Here is a 20,136-nt window from a genome sequence, read left to right as displayed (position 1 = left end):
GCGTGTGGTGGTGGGGCGGAGGGGAAGTGAGGGAGGCCCTGCCCAAGAAAGGAGTGAGGTATGGCGCGGGGGACAGGTGGTGGCGGCAACCCTGTGGACAGTGGAGAAGCCTCGCATGAAGCCATCTGCCTGGCCCTGGAGGGTGCCTGGACGGGGCCTTACCCACCTCGCTCCCCGCGCTGCGGCTCTGACACCTGCGACAGCGGCCGGCCCACGGATGGGGCCCGCTAAGAGACTTGGTGATGTGTTGCCCCATCGATTCTCCACCCCGTGTCCTGCACAGATTCTGGGACCCTCTTCTACATCAGAGAGCCCACCAAGGACCAGGACAGGGGGCCAGGCAGGAGGGAGGTCCCCTCCCAGAGCCACCACTTGGGAGCTACGTGAGGCTACAGCTGGGCCACCAGTGCCCTCATCAACCCTCCGCTCTATCGTGTAGGAGTCATGGAGGATGGAGCCCGAGGGCCTTGCCCGGCACCCTGCGGACACACTGACACAAGCAGGGCCAGGGGCGCAGGCGGCACTGACCAGTAGGAGTTGATGATCTTGCAGAAGGCCAGCTCGCAGCACATCTTGAGGTTGCCCTGGTGCTCAGGGAGGTCGGCGGCCGAGCACTTGCTCGGGTCTACTTCGCAGTTCTCGTCCGACTCATACAGAGCTTTGATGAACTCACCTGGGGCAGGAGGCAGTGAGAGTGCGTAAGGACTGGCGAGGGCGGGCCTCCCACCGCCCTCGGCTAGCCTGCACACTCCCTACCTAGCGCGTCCTGCAGGTACTTCTGGCCCACCAGCTTGAGGTACTCCTCAATGGCCTTAGTGGCCAGGGTGTTCTCCCGGAAGATAAGGTGTTCGTTGTCCCCGCAGCGGTCCACCTCTGACATCATCAGGTCGGTCAGGAAATCCTGGGAAGGCAGGTGAGAAGAGCGGATGTGAGCAGGCCCGGATCGCAGGACCCGAGGATCCCAGCCCCACTCCCCAGCCAGAAGCATCCCCTCCTTGCAGCTGGTCCGCTGGTGGTGGCTACCTCCGGGAGCCGCCGGCGGGTGAGCATGGGCGGCCCATGGAGGGTAGACACCTGGAGGTGGTAATGTGAGAGCTGGGTCCAGCTGCCACATGGAGCCGGGAGCCAACTGCACTGTGGTCAGCCCCGCTGGACTCAAACCCTGACCAAGCCTGGCCAGGAGACTGGAGCAGATCTCCCTTCCCATCACCAACAGCGCTGAAGAGGACACACAAGCCACCTCCCTCCACTGTATTAACAGCAGCCATGATCCTCCTGCCCATGACTCTGGCGGGGTCTCCCACACCAGACAGACTTGTTCTGTGCTGCCCCACAGGGGGAAGCTGTCCAGACGCCCTGGAAGGCCATGGCCAGGGCTCAGATGGTGAGAACACAGTCCTCGGCTTGAGTGGTGAGGCAGCCCCTCACCGCTGTGGGTCCCAGGCTTCTGGAAGGCAGCTGTGAACCTGAGACTACAGGTCCCCTACACAGTGTCACAGGGCGACCCTGGAAGGAGCCTGAGCCATGCCCTCTCTCCTGACTTAGAAGATGAGGTACGGTGAGCCTGCCTCCCTTGGGAGCCCCTGCCTCCTCAAGCCCTCAGCCAACCCTGTGACCTGGGGGAGGGGAAGAGAGGGAATCAGAGACCTAGCGGAGGGAGACAGAGGTGGCAAGGCAGCCAGCATGGGCCAGGGTTTCTGGTGCCCTGGAAATCCCTCACACTAATACACACCGCTCTGGGCCCTTTGAAATCACAAGTGGCCCCTGAAATAGAGAAATCAGTTCTAGGTGCAGGAGACCTACCAGCCAAAGGGGGGAAGAGGGAGTGGCTGATGCCTCTCTGGGTATCACACAGCCCGAGGACCCCTTCCTGCCCTACGGATGAGCTGTAGGGCCCCCTTCTCTGAGGACACAGAAGCAGAGGCAAGTACTGCCATGGGGCCTTGCAGCTCCACTGGGCTCCGGCTCCCAGTCACAGGTCTCCCTCAACTCCTGGGGTGGGCGCAAGGCCCAGGCTGGGAGGAGAAGCTCTCTTTAGAGCTAAAACCCAATGAAGAGAAACAGGCACAGAATAGTAAAGTGACCTGTCCAAGTCCACACACAGCTACCTGGGCCAGATCTGGAGTGGGGATGGCAGGGAGAAACCCTGGAGTCCAAGGGCAGGAAATCTACAAAGTCAAGGCCCTGGAGGGCGGAGCCTGGGGAGAGGGCAGGAAGGTGCTGAGACGCCCACTCACACAACCTTTACCTCAGGATTGCAGGGCCCTTATTAGACACTCTGCTTCTCCCCCAGAATGCCCCATTAGTTCCCAAGTGTTCAGAGAGAAGAAGCTCACAGGCACATCACCCCAGCTCAAGTTACTTTCCATCGTTCTGCCTAATGATCCCCCAGGCCCACTGAGGGCAGCTAGAGCCTGGCGTCCACGTCCCTCCACGGTGGGGACCACAAGCCTTATAAACAAAGGTCACCGCAGAAGGAAGTCGGATTGCCAGGCCAGCCCAGCCCTTGTGGTCGGGTCTTGAAAGAACAGACAAAGCAGCAGAAGAGGCCTCGCTCACTCCCTCTCCGGGGGCTAGAGGCTCCCTCAGTTCATTTGGTTCCCAGCAGCCTAAACACTGACCAGAGCCTGTCCAGCCTAGTCAGGTCCAAAGGCTGGGGGGGAGGAAACTCAGCACTCCCTCCCCGCAGAGACCATGCTGAGGAAGTCCCTCTCCTTGAGGGGGGCCACCAGTCCAACAGGCGGGGGGCTCTAGAGGGCCCAAAGACTTCTGGGAACAGGTAAGGGAATAAGGGGCCCTGATGGGAGTTATGAGCCTGGGCCCCCACCCCGCATATACCCCCTGTCCCAGACTGTGAGGGCTCAGGACCTTGACACATTGGCGGTCCCTCACCTCCATCACAGGCCACTTGGCTCTCAAACCACACCATGTCCAGAGCACAGAGGCCCGGCTCCTTCTTTTTACTTCGTAAATGTAGATAAGACATTCATGTTTTATTCTCCTATGACACGGGCCAGCACCCGCGGCCTTCCGCACTGTCCAGTCCTTCTCCACTGAACCCCCTTCAGGTAACTCCCCACCAATGGAGAGGGCAGGGTGGAGGGGTGGGGGTCCACCTCTGAGGCCCACAGAACCACGCTCCACTGTGCTGGGCAGCTGGGCAGTGGGGGCCTTCCTGAAAGAGCCTACTTGTCTCCGGAGTCAGGTACGAGGGGCTGAGTGCAGCCTGGAGGATGAAAGCGGGGAGCGGGCAGAGAGATGGGGCCCTTCAACCCTACAGGAGGGCCTGCCGGATGGCTCTGGGACAATCCCCATTCCGTGGGCTGTGGGGCCAGGAATAACTGTCACCATAGCGGGCTGACTGCTGAACAGCACAGGCACTGTGTGCACCGTTTATGTGAGCCTGGCTGTGAGCCTGTGTGTCTTATGTGGGAGGGGGAGGCTGGGGGCTAGGACAGGCCGTCACACGTTGGGGATGTCACCTGAATGCTCCCTCACTGGATGTGTGTCTAGGAGAGGCCAGCCCTCGAGGGCCGCGGAGAGGCCCCTCAAACCTGCTCCTTCGCTCTATGCCACAACCCCATCCCTCAGCTCCATGCGTGCGTTACCAACCACCTCCAACCGTGGAGGAGGGACACAAAGGCCCCCGTTCTGTGACGCAACTCTGGGGCTTAAGGGGCCCACCTGGCTGTGATGGTGCCTCTGTGAGAGCTAAATGCCGTGACTCGGACACGGGGGACAGTGGGTAACTTAGTACGCACCACCAGGCCTCCATGTGGGCCGCACAATGTGCAAAGACCCACCTGTGCCCACACACGCACCTTGACCTTGCCCGTGCTCTGCAGAATGTGCACCAGGGCCGATGCCATCTCCTCCTTGGTCTTGGCACTGAGGATTGGCTCGAGGGCCGCACAGAGCCCCAGGTAGTGGTTGGTGATGTGCTCGGCAAACTCCTTGTACATCTCCATGGGCAGGATGGTGATGGTCTGGTAGCGCGCTTTGATGCGGATCATGGGCCCGGGGCCCTTGCCACCCTTGGGGTTGGGCGTCACCACCGGGTACCACTTCTCCACAAACTGTCGCCCGGCCACGGAGGCAGCCGGCAGGCTCACCAGGCCCAGGTAACTGTTGCGCTCCTTCTTCTTCTTCTTGTCCGTCTCCCGGTACAGGTGGACGGTGACAGTGCGCAAGGGCGGCAGGTTGTGGAACTCAAAGTGCTCCCCCCAGAAGACATTGTCGGTCTTGAGCTTGCCCGTGGTGCGGGCATAGAGCACGTCGTCCAGGCACAACTCGCACAGGTACTTCTTCTTGGCCGGCAGGTCCTTGGCCTCAATCACCCACAGCTTCAGGATGTGCTCCACACGCCGGCTGTTGTCCTGCACACATACAAGGGGGCCACAGAGAGCTCTCAGACCCGGGAGGGGCCCAGCCCCGACATGGGATCGGGAGGAGGCAGGGACAGCTCTGGAGTCTGGCGGACAAGGGGCTGGGTCTCTGCTCTGCCTTGCACTAGCCCACTGACTTTAAGCCCGTGACTTAAGCTAAGCCTCGGGTCCCTCTTCTGTGAAATGGGAACGAAATGGAGTGACAGACCAAGTAAGAGGGCAGCACAAGGCAGACAACTGTGCCATTTCCCAGCTCTTCTGCATTTGCTGGTCTGTAAAGTCTGTAAAGTCACTTAGAGGTGACCGCTGCTAAGTCCCCTTCTTTAGTGAGGTCATGGCGACCAGGACTCTGCCCAGGCCCTGCAGGCAGGCCATGGAAGCAGGCACAGAAGTGGCCAGTTATAGGAGGGGGATCCATGAATCTGATGGGAGGAGCTGGGGACCCACCAGCCTAGGCCAGTGGTGCTCCTCTGAAGCAGCCGTCCAAGCTGGAACTGGATGCATATGCAACCAGCCATATGCATGGTTAGGGGACAGGGTGGGGACAGGAATTCAGGCAGAAGGGCACCAGCACCCAAGTCCTTAATGGCCCCATACTCCGTCCTCTGGCCCGCGTCAGCCTGGCCAAATGGAGCTCCTACTTCGGGGGCCGACGCCACTGCCCACTCGGGTGCCGCCTCCACCCCCCATCGCGGCCTACACCAGAGAACCCTATTCCGTCCTCCTTGCCAGAGTCTGTGTCTGGTCTGGGTCTAGGCTTACCTTGTTGGGGTGTACCGCTCGCCGGAGGTTCTCCATCCACTTATCCCGCTCGGCTGCCGATCGGCAGGAGAAGCACTTGCTTCCCGACGATGTCGTCACCTGAGGGACGGGCAGGATAGTGTCACAGGAGGGGAGCACAGCAAGGCTGGTATGACGGAAGACCTCTGGGCCCTGGAGGACTTCAGCTGCCGGGTCTGCGCCACAGCCACAGAGAGGAGGCAGAACAAGGCTCACAAAGACCACGTCTGCAGGTGACTCGCTGAGACCCAAGGTCCCAGAGCAGGTCAACAACAGCAGGACAGCCCAAGCCTGTACCAGTTGGTGCCTGGCCCCGGCTCCCCACCCTTGTCTCAGCACCCTTGTCCACAGGAAAGTATCTTTCTGGCTCCAGTCTCTCTCCCAGAGAGGGCAGAAGAGAAGGTGAGGGGCCCCTGTCCAGGTCAGAGGGCAATGCTTACCCAGAACCTCCCTCTATAGGTAAAACCACAGGCACCAAGGAGACAACCACGGTAAGCACAAAGGATCACTAAGTCCTCAGTTGATACCTTCTGACAGTTCTTTTCCCAAGTGGCAGTGACAACAGTGATGGTCACAGAAACTTAGCATTTTGGGGCCCACACTGGAGAAATAAGAATTGGGCTATCTAGGGGTGCCTGGGTGGCTCAGAGGGTTAAGCCTCTGCCTTCGGCTCAGGTCATGATCTCAGGGTCCTGGAATCAAGCCCCGCATCGGGCTCTCTGCTCAGCAGGGAGCCTGATTCCCCTTCTCTCTCTGCCCGTCTGTCTGCCTATTGGTGATCTCCCTCTCGGTCAAATAAATAAATAAAATCTTTAAAAAAAGAAAAAAAAGAATTGGGCTATCTAGGCCTGCTGGGCCCTGGGGTCTTTCTGTCTGAAACCCTTCCCCTCCCCTGTCTTCCTCATCCTTCGGTCTCCTCCAGATGAGGGGACCTAACCCAAGCAGCTCCTACTCTGTTCCTGCTGTCCCCAGCACCAGGCCAAGGGCTGTACAGGGGGAAAGCAGAGTCCTCATCCAGCCACTCAAAGGCCTGCACAAAACAGCACCCCCTGCTGTGGACAAGCGGACAGGCATCATCTTCAGTCTATCCCAAGCAAAGACATCAGAGCCCGCTGGACCAGGAGCCTGGAGTATGAGACGGCACCCAGTGAGCACAGACGTGCAGCAGGTGCCAGGCCACGCTCCGTTCTTTCCCCAGGGCAGGAGCGCTTAGAGGTTGTCCCTGAGTAGCTGATTTTCATTACCAGGCTCATTCCTCTATCAGAGAGCTCCCCTAATCATGCAAGATTGTTAGGGGTGGGAAGCCTCCCAGAAACAGAGGTGGGAAGAGAATACGAATAATTGGAGAAGCTATTAGGAACTCCCAGGACACCTGCAACATTAGCTACCCTGGTCCTGGTTTGGCCTCGGGCTGCCGTGTGACGGCTGACATCTTCTTGATCACTCTGGGCCTCGGCTTCCCCATCTACAGTGATGGACTGCGCAGGTCACAGCCTTGCACACCCTGCACATGTTGGGTGGCTGTCCCTCTGCTCTCAAACCTTGGGTCACAGAAAGCTAGAAGAAGAAAGGCTCTGGCTCTCATTATGTGCAAGAGGAGACAAAGCCCCAAAAGGCAATGGTCTCTCCTACCCCACAATGCGTTTGAGGGGTTTCTGAGGAGTGAGCAGGCTCTGGGGCTTAAGCGATTCTATACAGGCTTTCTCTCCCTCACCCACTGGGACCTTGTGCCCTGCACATGGAGGACAGTGCTGGCCCATTTTCAAGGAGCCCACGGAGCAGAAACAAGCACCCCATCTCCCACCTCCATCTGGTTTCTTAGGGGCCAAAAGCTATGAGCAGATTTCCAGCCTTGCCCCAAAGCAATCCAGAGAGTGTCTGGATGCAAACCAGCCTGACCAAGAGAGGACACCCGTGCCCCACCCCACCCATGCAGGGGGACCCACCTCGAAGCAGTAGTCCTGGCCTAGGATGCTGCTGTGCACCGGCTTGATGACCACCTCCTCCTCCATGCTGAGGTCCAGCGCTTCCACCGCGTTGCTGGGGCTGAGCAGGGACTCGTGGGAGCGAGACTCCTTCAGCCTGGGCATCAGATGGGACCTGGGGGGGGGGGGGGGGGGGCTCTTGCATCAGGCCCAGCCTGCCACGCCCCTCCCTTCCCCCTTTCTCCCGGAAGTCTGCCCAGACCTCCCAGCTAGAGGCAATCACTCCTCCCAAGAAGGGGCATTACAGTCCTGGAGTTACAGGGACCCGCCAGGTCCTCTTCCCCACTGGGGGACTCTGGGTAAGTGGCTCAGCCTCTCAGGGAGCAAACGGCTGAGGATAAGGCCTCCACGCAGGAACTGAACATCAGCAGGGTCCTGGGGCAGGGTCCTGGCCTTGGAGACCCACAGCACCCAGGCAACTTCCCCACCTCCTTTCCTTGGCCCTGGTCTTCCTCCAAGACCTACGGAGTCAGCCATTTGTCCAGACCGTCACTGTCAACAGAGCCCTTTCACAGAGAGCATCGCAGTCCACGCAGCAGCTCAGGGAGGAGAGCAACAGGACTTCCGCCTCTCCCCGGCTACATACAAGGACACGAGGCTCAAACCGGGAAGGATGCAGCAGTCTCTGCTCGGTCCCTGAGATACTGAAACTCGGACAGGGCCCACGTACTGGAGCTTGGGCCCAAGGCCAGGGTCAGTGGGCCCCATGTGGACACAAAGAGCAGAGGCAGAGGGCAACCTGGTGCCCAAATGGAGCCCAGACCAGGATGGGCTCTGAGAGACCTGTGCACACTGCTTACTTGCTGTGTGGCTCTGAAGAAGTCACTTCCCCTCTCTGAGCCTCGGTTTCCTCAGCATATCACATGGAAAGCACCTCAGATGGCATGTGTACCAGAGCTTGGTGGAGTCCTCAGAGAGGTGAATGTCCCTTCCAGAGCCAATGGCACAGAGCAGTGCCCTACCGCAGCTCCCTCCCACAGCTGGGACCTGAGGACTAGCAGGCCTGCCAAGCCCTCCGCTGGCATGGAAGCTGGGCAGGCCTTGCTCCTCCTGTTGTCCATGGCCCACACCCCTGCAACCGGCACAGAACCCACCCTGGGCTTAGCCCACCCAGACTTCCTTCCCCCAACAACTTCTGCCTTTCAGCTCCTGGCCTCTAATGGCCCAAGGCCCAAGCTATCATTCTCTCCCTGTCTCAGCAAAGACCCCACCTCAGGCAGGAAGATCTGGCAGGGGCACCAGACACTTCCCACAGGTCACAATGCTGTAGCCCTTATCTCTACGCCCACTGGAGGTAAGGGGGAACTGAGGCCCACAATGTGGGGGCTCAGGAAGCCAGAGATGAGCCAACAGGCCTTGCCCAGAGGCCTCACAGGCTTCAAGAAGCCACTCTCCACCCTCTAGACTCTCCATGTCCATGGCAGCAGTCTTCTCTAACATGGAGTCCTGTGCTAGGCACTCCATGGGAGTCAGAGCCAGAAGTGGGACCCCAGCCCTAGGGAGCCCCAGAGCTTGACCCAAGAGACCCAGTGAGCCTCCCTGCAACTGCTCCCCACCATGCCCAGCATGAAGCTGGCACAGGGTAAGGCTCAGATCACTCAAGCTGAACAGATGCCTTCACGTAGGACTCCTGAGAGCTCAAGGGGAATAAGCAGACCAGAGGGAAGCTGTGGGGCAGGCTGAGGTCAGGTTAGAGCCCGTGAGCTCACACGTAGAGCCTAGCGAGACTCCAGGCCAGTAGCATACACAGCTACACTGGCTCCGCTCCTCTGGCACCCTGTCCCCGGGAGGTGGCTTTCCCAAACATGCACAGTGGCCCACCACACCACCTGCCCTTAACCAGTTCCCCAGGTCCTGCTCCAGTGGCCCATTCCCCACCCCCATCACAGCACTGGCCTGGGCTGGGGGTAGGTTTGTAGTCCCCGCAGCTGTAATAGGCCACCCCGGGCTGTCCACCACATGGGCCAGACTCCAGGTCTCCCTCCCAGGATGGGGCTTCACAGCTCAGTGCAAGAGAGGCCCTGCCCCAGAGGCTGGAAAAGTCACCCCGCCCAGGAAGGGCTGGGACCCACCACCCCTACACTTGCTGTCCGGGACTAGAAACCCAGCCGGCCGGCCAGGATCAAGCTGCTTTCTGACCCAGCCTGGAAACTCCTGCCAGGTAAGGATGCTGGGAGGGCGGAGTATGGACCCAGGAAGTGCAAAGGGAGTCACAGTTCAACAGACTGGTCCTACCCAGGGAGAGCTAGGGGGCTCTGGTTTTATAGCCCAGGAGCCCCGCAGTCCAGGTCAGACCTCAAAGAAGCCACAGCCTGGAACCTATGGCTGCAGAACCCTCCTCTTCCTTCCTCACCATCCTGCTCCATAAACACGCCCCAGCTGGCCCAGGCCTCCCTGGGAAGGCTCCTGGCTGAAGAGAGGCCGTGGGCAAATTCACAGCTAGGGCATCCTGGCTGCAGCTGGGCAGCCATGACCCTCCCAACCTCCCGGGGGCTTCTCCAGGCTGGGGGACTGGAGCAGAGGCCACACCTGGGCCAGCCAGTAGCTACTCCAAGGTGTGCCAGTCTGTTTCTGCACAGGAGAGGGCCAGGCTCGAAGTGCTGCCCCACTGGGTAGGGACAGGACCAGAGGGCCGGGGCTCCTGATTCGCAGGCAGACACATATCCCTCCCGCTCAGCCTGAGTCCACCTGTTCCCCTCCTCCCCAAAAGGGTCCTGGTGGGAGAGAAAAGGGTCACAAGAGGCCCAGAGGGAGCTGTTCTGCTGTGACCCTGCCAGGGTGAAAGGTCCTGGCAGAGGCTGAGTGTGTCCCTGGTGGTGGCTGATAAAATGACTAGGGCTTGGGAAGGAAAAATTGTCACTTGGTCACTTCCTGAAACCAGAAGTATCACCAAATGGCTTAGGAACCACCTCGTCCAGGAAGCCAGCCCTGTCCCAGGCCTGCAGGACCCCCTAATACTCTACACCAGCCCGTGCCATCAATGAGTCAAAGTATGCCTTCACCCAGCCCCACCTTTGCCTTCGAACAGCATCTTAGGGTGGTGTTTTGCTCACCTAAAGCTCACCTATAAGCTGCCCAAAAAGCCCAACAAGGCAGGGAGAAGGGTGGAGGGCACCGCAGACTGCCCAGGCTCTCAGCAGGCAGCAGGAGGCTCAGTCTCCCGACCTAAGAAGCTCCAGAAAAGGAGGAGACCAGCTGCCAGCTACTGCCTTGCTCCCACTCCATTGGCGGGAGGTACTCCACCCCGAAGCACCCACCTCCATCAGGTGCAGGACACCCAGCTGCTCACTTCCACATCCATTTCAGCAGCAACATTCATCTACCCATTTTACAGAAAGGTAAGGGGCTCAGGGAGCAGCAGTGATCTGACCTGCCCAAGGCCCCTGCTGCAATGGGGCCCTGGTTGGTCTGGGAGCCCTGCCCACGGTTGCCTTGTGTGGTACAGGGGTCTGGAGCCTGATGCCATTGTGTACAGGTCTCTGTAACCCCTAACCCCACTTCAGGTCCCTCTCTGCTACTCCACGGCTAGCCTAAGAGACAAGGTGGCCCAAGAGTCCCACTGCGTGGCCTCCTCCAGCGCCCAGATTTGTCCCATGATGGCTTACCCCAATGACCTCCTGTGGTCCCTGGAGACCAGAGCTACCACACTAAAGGGAGCAAAAGCCTTCACACTGCTGCAGCCCAGGTCCGAGCTCATTCTCACAACAACCCTGCCAGGGATGCCATGGGACTGCACTGGGCTCAGATCTCATTCCAGACTGCGGGCTCCGTGCGCCTGGCCCTCCTCACCAGAGCAGAGCTGGCAGCTCTGGGCTGTGCCCACAGGAAATGTTACATATATCCCTTTGCTGAAACCTCACATGGCCGAGACGCAAATACTGAGCTCACCCCCACTTCACCAGGGAGAGACAAGCCTGCTCCGAGAGGGCAGGCCCAGGGGCTGGTCTTCCTCCTAGTGTCACCTCCATACCTCAACCCCCTGGGGGCCACTTCTTTATCTGAAAAAGAAGGGCCTTGCTTCAAACAAAATCCAACAGAAACGAGCAGACACTGAAGTATATAAAGAGAATTTTCAGAGAGAGGCGATTCTCAGGCCCTGGAGCAGAAGAGGGGTTCCCGGCCAGGAATGCATGGCATTCAGTACCAGCCCCGCTTGCTGGGGTCCCTCTGCCTGCTCTCCCTCACCCTGGGCTGCTCTTCCCCAGGACTCACAGCTCCCTCAGGCAGGCCTCCAGGCATATGTCGTCCCCTCCTCCTAACCAAATTCAACACTCAACATCAGCACACCCTCCTCCGTGAAGCCTTCCCAGAGTCCCCGGAGACAGTAACCTTGCAATGGTCCCAACCCCTGACAGTCATCAGGCTATGCTGGGAAGGTCTGTCACAGACCATCTTCCTGTCTGGCTGGGGGCTCCTGGTGGGTAGGGCTGGATATGTCTCAGAAAGAAGATTCTGGGCCCCTGGGGTTCCCAGACCAAAGCGACAGTAATCCTAGCAGCCAAGGTCAGCTAAGCTATGGGAAGGGGGAGGAGCTCAGCTGGGATCGGGGCAATCCTCCCTGAGCTGGTTGGGTTACCTCAACCCCAGTGACTGGGAAAAGGGACAAAGACAACCCAAGCGTTGATCACAGTGGTTGTCTGCTTGAGGTCAGGTCCCAGAAGCAGTGCCCCAGGACTCCCCCAGAATTTGAGAGATGCCCCTGTTCTGGCATTGTCCAGTTATGGGGAGCTCCCTCCACCTCTCCCAAGGCCAGATGGCTCATCCTACCCTCCGTGGCCACACCCCCCACGACCACACCCCCCACGACTGCCCCACCCTCTGAGACGTCTCTGAGCCCTAGACACAATGGATTCTCTAGACCCTCATCAGACCCCAAGGACCAAAAGCCCCGTGTCCCCTCCCCAGCTGAGGCCGTCTGCTCAGGCCTTTACCTCCATGGCACGGAATCCTCGTAATTCCTGAGAAGGGGAGGGTACCACGGTTCCCAGGTCACAGATGGGAGTGCCACGGGCCACAGGGGAGGGAGACCTGCCCTGGACTCCTCCGCTCCAGCAGTCTTGGCCAGGGCCTGGGGGGCAGTGCGGGGGGGCCTCCCACCAGCCTTCTCCATCTGCCCACAGCAGCACCATCCTACCAGATGGGCCTCTCCACCCAACGCGCGTGACCCCCATCCCTCTGCTGTCCCCTCACATCCCGAAGAGAAACACGTCACTGTGCCTCAACCTGGCACTGAAGCCCTCCCCAAAACGCCTTCTCTATCTCCCCTCACACCACACCTCGACAAGTGACCCAGACTCTCCTCCTGACTTGTCCCCCTTTGGGGCCCTTTGCCCATGCTATTTCCTCCGCCTAACGAATTCTCTTTCTCAGCTGTCGAAGCTCAGCCCAAATGCTGCTGCCACCAGCCTGCCGCCTGGCGTCCCTGGGCAGACAGAGCTCACGCCCAGGCCATGAGGCTGAGACCCACACCCCGTACCGCTCTCCCACCTGTCTCCTCGGGACAACCCACCAGGGCCGAGGTGCTGCACCCCAGAAGGGCCGGGAAACTCACCCGAGATCGCATGGGTGGTGAGCAGCCAAGTGAGATCTGAACCCGTTCAGCAGAGTCTAAGGCTAGCTCCATCCGTGCCTCGTTCAACCTTCCATCGACCCACAGCCAGCTGAGCCACCGAGGGCCATGGCCAGCTGACTTGCTCACCATGATCCACTCATTCCACGTCCAGAGGGAAGAACCGGGGGGTCTGGTGAGGGTGGGACAGCCCCTGCCCAGGAAATGTGGGCCCAGCACAGGCACGGGTATGGGCGGAGCCACCGCTGGAGACAGAGCCAAGCCCCAACCGCAGCTCATTGTGAGGGCCAGGGAGCAGGACAAGAGGACATTGTCCCAGCTCTGGGGCCACAGTCTTATCTGATAGCCTTCTAGCCAACCCATGAGCTGTTTTTCAACTCCAGCTTTTTTTTTCTTCAAAGGTTACTAACACAGAAGTTTAGCAAATACCCCATTATTTCAAGAAGGGAGGAGACCCAAAAACAAAACTTGCGATAATTAAGAAGCCCTTTCTGACATGGGAGGATGTTCTCAGCCTACAGGGTGAGTTGAGAGATTATATAGCCTGGAAAATGAGAGATTCAAAATTCCCTTCAAAGTCTTAAAGGGGCAGAGGGAGCTGCCCTGCATGCCCCCAGAGGGCAGAGCTGGGACCAGGAGAGGCCAGTCACTACTCAGGCACAGGCTGGTTTGGTTTTAAAGGAGTGAGCACCCTATCTGTGGGAGTGTGCAAGCAGGAGCTGGTAGCCCCTTTAGGCACGCGGCAGAGGGGACGCCTGCCCTACCGGAGGATGGCTGGGTAACAGGCTATGCAGGTAGGCAGGCAGTGGAGTAAGCCCCGGGAGCAAAGGCATGCATGCCCTCCCCACTCACAGCTGGGAACAGGGAGGAGGGTAGGAGGGCCTAGTGTCAATGGTGCCCAGCCACAGCAGCTAAGCTAGTCTCCATTCCTTAAAAACCACTCAACCACAATCACTTGAAAGTCATTCAACTCTCCGGGCCTGTTTCTGCACCCATAAATAGGGAGAATGGCCCTACCTCCCCTACAGGGCTGTTAGAAGGATCAAGTAAGATGGTGTGGGTGAGTGCCAGACACCACTGTGAGTGCAGGGGTGCAGTTACGAGCAAGGCCAACACAGGACCTACCTACCTGTCTGAAGGCTGTTTCCAAGGTGGGTGATGCTCCTGACATTTGGGGTGATGAGATAAGGACTTCTCTGGCCATTTTCTCTTCCTTTCCTCTGACCACTCTAGTCTTTTCACCTTCTCCACGCCTCAAATTTCCCCATCTATAAAATGGGGACAAACTACATCTACCCAAATGCTCTGGGATACCTCAAAAAAAAAAAAAAAAAAAAAAAAAAAAAGCCCTTAATTTCCTGAATGAAAGGAATGGGTGGTCAGTAGACCCCTCGAGGGGCCACTTTAGCCCCTATGCCTGTGACTCCCAAGCACAGCATCCCCTGACCCAGGCTCCCACTCATGGTGGTGTGGTCCAGTGCCGCTGCCCACGACCACAACCAGGCCTGGAAGGGGTAGAAATCCTGGACGAAGGTTGGTCTCCATGGAGGAGGTGCCTGCCTGAGGGCTGGCGGGAACTGTGGACTCTGGAGTCAGGTCAGAACATGCCAAACTCACTTCTGCCTGTCACAGCCAGGCGGTCCAGACAGCTGTGCTGGAAAACTCTGCCCTCTAAAACTGGAGCACAGTCGGGGTGTGGGCCAACGTCCTGGGAATCGAGCAGCAGGACACAAACAGGGCAGCACCCCACCCAGAACACCCAGCAGAGCCGTCTCTCCCCACATCCAGCCTTGCCTAGCTGGCCTGGGAACCCGATGCTGAGAAGGCCAGTGCTTACTCCTGGCCCAGCTGTGGTCCCAGGAGAGGGGAGAAGAATGCAGCTGCCTAGCGGCTCCCAGGGCCCAGGGGAGACAGAGCCTGTCCTTAAAAGGCAAGGAGGCTGGCTGCCCTGCCTGGGAAGTCTTCCTGGGATGACAGGGCCTGGAGGCATGGTCCCTCTCAGCCTGGGGTTCTCTCATCCAAGGCCAGGGGACAGGCCCTAGCAGTCACTGGAACCAGTGTGACCCTATCTCTATCCACATGCTGAGCCCTGGGCTGGGCAGTGCTGGTCTCCAGCCTTCACCCAACCCCTGGGAGTCCGTGCATCCCTTCCACGCCGCAGGGCCAAGCTGGCAAAGGAGGTCTACACCACTACAACAACAACAACAACAACAACAGGCTTATCGTGTGCTATGGCTATAGCGCAGCCCGAGGCCTGGCTCCTAGGAAGTGCCCCATAGGTGCTGATTTAATGATCAACACTGTGGCTGCCTGGACTTAAAAGCCACTTACTAAGCACCTACTGTGTACCCAACTGTGGGACAGGAATGCCTATCAAGGTGCACACATCACAGCACAGCCTTCTCCCAACAGCCCCACACAAAAGGCAGCATCACCCTAGCAGAAACGGGGAACATGAACTCAAATAGGTCCGCAGAGCCCTACCTCATGGGGCAACTTTCCCCCTACACACCCCAGTTAATCTGAAGGATCTGACGAAGGAAGCTTTAAGACAGCAGAGGAGGGGCACCTGGGTGGCTCACTGGGTTAAAGCCTCGGCCTTCGGCTCAGGTCATGATCCCAGGGTCCTGGGATCGAGGCCAGTGTCAGGCTCTCTGCTCAGTGGTGAGCTGGCTTCCTCCTCTCTCTCTGCCTGCCTCTCTGCCTACTTGTGATCTCTGTCAAATAAATAAAATCTTTAAAAAAAAAAAAAAAAAGACAGCAGAGGAAACAGGCTGGGAGAACAGAGTGCCTTGGCCCGGTCACACAGGGCAGAATGGATGCTGAGAGCCAAAGGGCTTCATCACCCTCAGGGGGCCAGTGCTGGTACTCAGCTCACACTGGGCCAGGCCTGGAGGCTCTCACAGAGAGGGAGATGAGAAACCTTTCCAAGAGGGCTCCTGTCCTGGACAACCCTGGCCCCCCTCAACCTCATCCCTCGGACCCCTGGACTTGCTGCATAGCAGCCCCGAACAAGTTCCCTCCTCTCTCTGGGGTGCAGCGCCTCACCCGCTAGGCCACTTCCAAGGGTGCCACAGAAACCCCACCATGTCGACAGCCCAAGAGCGCAAGGGACCAGACACAAAAGAGCACACCGCCTCCCCCCGCTGCCACCACCTCCAGCGCCTTCCCAGGGCACCTCACTGCTGCCTGCTCCAGAGCTGGAGCCCAGACAGGGGACGTGAGGGGTGATCCCCATCCCCACCCTCTCCAGTGCCATTCCGCAGCCTAATGGAGTTTTCAAAAAACATTCGGGAACACATTTACCTCCCACCTCTTATGTCTTTTCGGGGGGTAGGAGGGCAAGGGGCACACAGAGTGAGAAGAAACAAAAAACTTTCCATCTAATCCCCCAAGTCATCCTGCAGCCTGAATAATTTCAGGTTTTTAATCAATAGCTGTCAGACTTGTCAAATTACTTTGGGGACCGCAAAGCAGTTTTTAAACATTCATAAACCTCAGTAGAACAGCGAAGTGCCCTGAATTTTAAAAGAAGAGAATCTGAGGAACACTCGTTGAATGGGATGAGATCTGGACAAATTGAAAGTGAGTTGAGGGCCGAGTGCCCCTCCTGCTTCGGAGCGGGGACAGCTTTCCGGCCCCCTTGCTATTCCACAGGAGAAACAGCCAAGAGCCTGGCCAGGGCACTCGGAAAGACTAAAGAGGGTGACGCCCCTAAAGCTTAAGCCCCCCACTCCCAGTCCCAGGAGCACTGCCCCCAGCTTCGTGTGCGGCAACCCTGACACTACAGGTCTCCCAGGACCCAGACAGCAACCCACGGCACACACGCTGGGTCCCTGCCGGGTGCCCTTCCCACCTTCTCCCTGGGACAACTCTCGAGAATGGTTCAAGGCCCTCACCGAGCTGCTCCCACCCTGCAAGCGGTCTGTACCCTCTCCTTCTCACACACATGAATGCACCCATCCATCCCCCTGGTCCCAGGGATCACACCACCGAGTGTGGGACTGGTTTCTGACTGGTTCCCCAGCAACCCCGCCACCCCCCGGGGCAGCAAACATAAATACCGCCAACGGCTACCTTAGGCCCTGGGGACTCATGACCCAAGTAGGGTGAAAGATGATGAAATAAAAAAACAAATGAACTGAAAACCAAGGACTTCCGTCCCCCAAGAAAGCCACTTTTCCCTCTGGCTAATCTAATTCCTCCCAGCTCTTCACCTCTGGGAAGTCATCCTAGGTTCAGGATGCCCCTCCAAGAAATGTGAGGATGGGGACAGAGGCAGGACCTTCTCCCCTCCTAACACCCGAGGGCCATGCCATGTCCCCTCCTGTTCTGTGCAGGCTGCTCACGTTAGGGTGACAAAGCTATGTGTGGACTGTCTTCCCCATCCCTGGTCACCAAGCTTCCTGCTTCAACCAAGGACCAGCCCCTTGTCAACACAGCCCCAGCTCCCGGCACTGTGCTGGCTGATGACTGGTCAATGTGGAGAAGACTCCTTCCTTAAAAACAAACACACGTGAGAATAAAGCTCTAGGACTTTGGTCACATTAGTTACTCCCTATGTCTCCGTTTGTCATCTGTAAAATGGGGGTGACACCACCTCTGACACGCAGTGAGCCCTATGATCAGGCCTGGTTCTGCCTTTGCCTGGACACTCTGCCCCTTCCCTACCCAGCAGCACTGCTCTGCAGGTTCCTGGCTTCTCCCTGGGCACACAGTTATTTCCAAGACGCCTCTCACTCTGCCCAGCATGCAGGGCCCGCCCGGCCCTCCCTGTATGGGGGCTCTTGAAGAGCCTCTCTGCCATCTGAGCCCGGAGAACCTTGGCCATTCCACATACCACCCCCAACAGCAAGGTTGAGAGTGCTGTCATTTTAAGCAGCACCTCAAGCCCCTATTTGAAGAGAGATGGACAGACACATCTGGGAACAAACACAGACACCCTAGGTTCCAGCCCCAGTGCTCATCTCCAGCCCTGCTGTCTTTTTAATTCCAGCCACAATTTGGGACAGAGCAGCTTTGTGGTCTCAGGGAGACAAGAGTCAAAGATGGGAACAGGCACTGGGCCAAGAGAGCAGAGTTCTCAAGTTGGCCTCTCCTGCACCTCGGCCTCTTTACCTGACAAATGGGCTGCCCTTCCCTCCTGCCAGAGCCTGCTGGAGGCTCCTCGTGCTCACGAACCTCATTATGCCCCCCACTCCCGGTTTGAGTTAATCCAGCACCCCAGCAGAGAGCTACCAGGTGCCTCCAATACGCCGACACAGCCTGGAGGCCTTGGGACCCGGGCTTCCTAGTCATCCCTAAGCCTGGTATCTGGGAGTCTCAGTGGGACATCAGAGCTCTGCTTCCCAGACTGTAACTAGTAGGAGACAGCCTGGGTCATTCAACAGCAGCAAACTAGCAGGAGAGGGTGGCCACCAGTGAGCCGCAGGTTCCCAGGCCACCAACAAAGGCAGGAATCTAGACGTCAAAGGAAAGTGGGGTGTAGCTGCCGAGTTCCTCCTGCTCCTAGTGACCATAAGCCACAGCCATCTGTGGTTCTATAGTGCCTACCTCACCCATAACATCTCACACCTGGGAAGTGTAACGGGTCCACTAAATGTGGGCTTCTGATGCTCATAAAACCTAGCCCCCTGACTACAGTTAAGGAAACTGAGGCTCGAGACCTCAAGCGGCTTCCCAAGCCCAGACAGTATGCCAGACTCCAAGAGCTCACCAACTCTCCCCACCAACCCCCCACACTGGCTGCCTCTAGGATAAACTAGCCCAATCTGTCATTTGCCACCTGGCCCATGGGATTCCAACCAATAATGCCATATACTTTTAAATATAGCGTCCAAGGTGGGTCCCAACCCAGCAGCTATGTCTGCTTTATCCATGAATCCTAGCTCAAAGACCCTCTACCTCCATGACATGTGCCCCAGCAAAACCGAGAACTCCCTCCAGGGTTTGACCCACGCACCCCACCCCCTCAGACACTGGGACGTGGAGGCAAGGAGAGGTCCAGCAGCTTGTCCAAGGTCACCGTTCCCAGGTACGGGGCAGAGCTGGAGGCCTAGCATTTGGGTTCCAGCTCCAAACTATCTTCACTGCTTGTCAAAGCCTCAGGCTTTCACCAAAACTACAGAAATCATGTGAGCCCATGCACCAGCTTTCAGAGAACTTACAGAAATTCTGGGTCGCCAGACCTGTACCCTGAGCTCTGCCTTTGTCATCTCCAATGTGACCCTGTCTAGAAAATGGTGAGAAGGACACCCTGCTGGTAGGAGTCGGATCCACCACCAGCCCCCCCGGAAATGGCAGTGAGGGTGGCTGGGACCAAGGCTGGACGCGCCCGGCATAGCACTTGGCGCTTCGCGGCACTGGCTCATTTATTCCTCACAAGCCCTCCACTAACAAGCCGGATCCCTGCCTTCCCTGGAGACAGAGGTACTTCCCCAGGAAAGGCTGCCACATCACAGTGACCCGGCTCCTAACACGGTTTCAGATGTGTACGCGGGAGCAGAGCACACTCCAGGCCCGAAGCAGCCTTCCTGATCTTCCACGGCCCGCAGGCCCAGGGATCAGGGAACAGATCCAGGAACGGAGGGGGGAATATAAAAGAGCCCTGCTGGGGAGCTGGGGAGCTGGGGTGGAGATGACATGGCCCCCAAACCCCAGGGCAGCCCCACCCAGTCCAGCCCAGGGTTGGGCCACCCAGAGCAAAGGCCAAGATCCCCAGCTCAGAAAACTTTTCGGCCATTCCTAGCCTTTCCCGGTTCTCAAAGAGGTAGGCCATCAAGGCTTGGCTGTAAAAACGAAAACCAGCAGCAACACTTCTCAGTTTCTCGCTTTTTGGCGGGGCTAATCTAACTGTTTCCACATTCTGGGCAGGCGGGAGATGTCTGCATGAGACACGGAATCCCTCCCAAGACTGAGTACCTGTGACAACCCCTCCCTACCAGCCTGCTCCCACCTATCTCACTGGGGCTCCCTGGGCCCAGGAGGCTGGTCAGGGGCCCTGGGGCCAGCAACCGCCCACATTCCAGCCTCTGCTCAGGCAGATCACAACAATCAGGCCACTTACCATCCCTCGGAACGGCCACCAGGGTCCCTAAGCCACCAGAATCACCAGGCCGGGGGGAAAGCGAGGGGCCAGGCCAGCCACCGGTCAGCCCGCTGTCCCTCAGTGGGCCCAGCCAGTTCGCAGCACTCTGGTCTGGTCCTAGACATACCACTCCAGCCCTGTCCGCTGGGACTAATCACTGCTAGTTAAACAAAGGCTAAGTTCCAACTCTCTGTAATGTGCTTTTAAAGGGCCAGTGTCCCACTCAGGGCTGTCGGCGCCTTAAAGGCACAGATCCCTTTTTCAGTGCAGGAGACAAGACAGCAAAACCCAAAAAAACTCCCCCGAAGTCATGATCAGAATGGAGGGCTT

The 20,136-nt window shown here is 58.3% G+C and overlaps 1 protein-coding gene across 8 annotated transcripts in view; it reads right to left on the bottom strand.

Annotated features, from left to right (window-relative positions):
- The window catches only part of DAB2IP (DAB2 interacting protein), a 186,077-nt gene that overhangs the window by 20,286 nt on the left and 145,655 nt on the right, over positions 1-20,136 (bottom strand). For 6 of the 8 annotated variants that reach the window (XM_032865771.1, XM_032865769.1, XM_032865772.1 and 3 more), the window contains 5 exons: positions 7,112-7,265; positions 5,148-5,246; positions 3,822-4,376; positions 757-901; positions 529-673 (listed from right to left, as the gene is read on the bottom strand). In XM_032865771.1, coding sequence (XP_032721662.1) covers positions 529-673; positions 757-901; positions 3,822-4,376; positions 5,148-5,246; positions 7,112-7,265 — 1,098 coding nt within the window. Of the gene's footprint in view, positions 1-528; positions 674-756; positions 902-3,821; positions 4,377-5,147; positions 5,247-7,111; positions 7,266-12,701; positions 12,834-19,785; positions 19,819-20,136 lie in introns of those variants that run through there. The other 2 variants (XM_032865774.1, XM_032865775.1) reach the window with 2 other exon arrangements.

This window comes from Lontra canadensis, unplaced genomic scaffold (genome assembly GCF_010015895.1).
Source record: "Lontra canadensis isolate GAN:19392208 unplaced genomic scaffold, GSC_riverotter_1.0 scaffold30, whole genome shotgun sequence".
In the NCBI taxonomy this organism is placed as follows: Eukaryota; Metazoa; Chordata; class Mammalia; order Carnivora; family Mustelidae; genus Lontra; species Lontra canadensis.
This window is presented reverse-complemented; position numbering and strand designations above follow the sequence as displayed.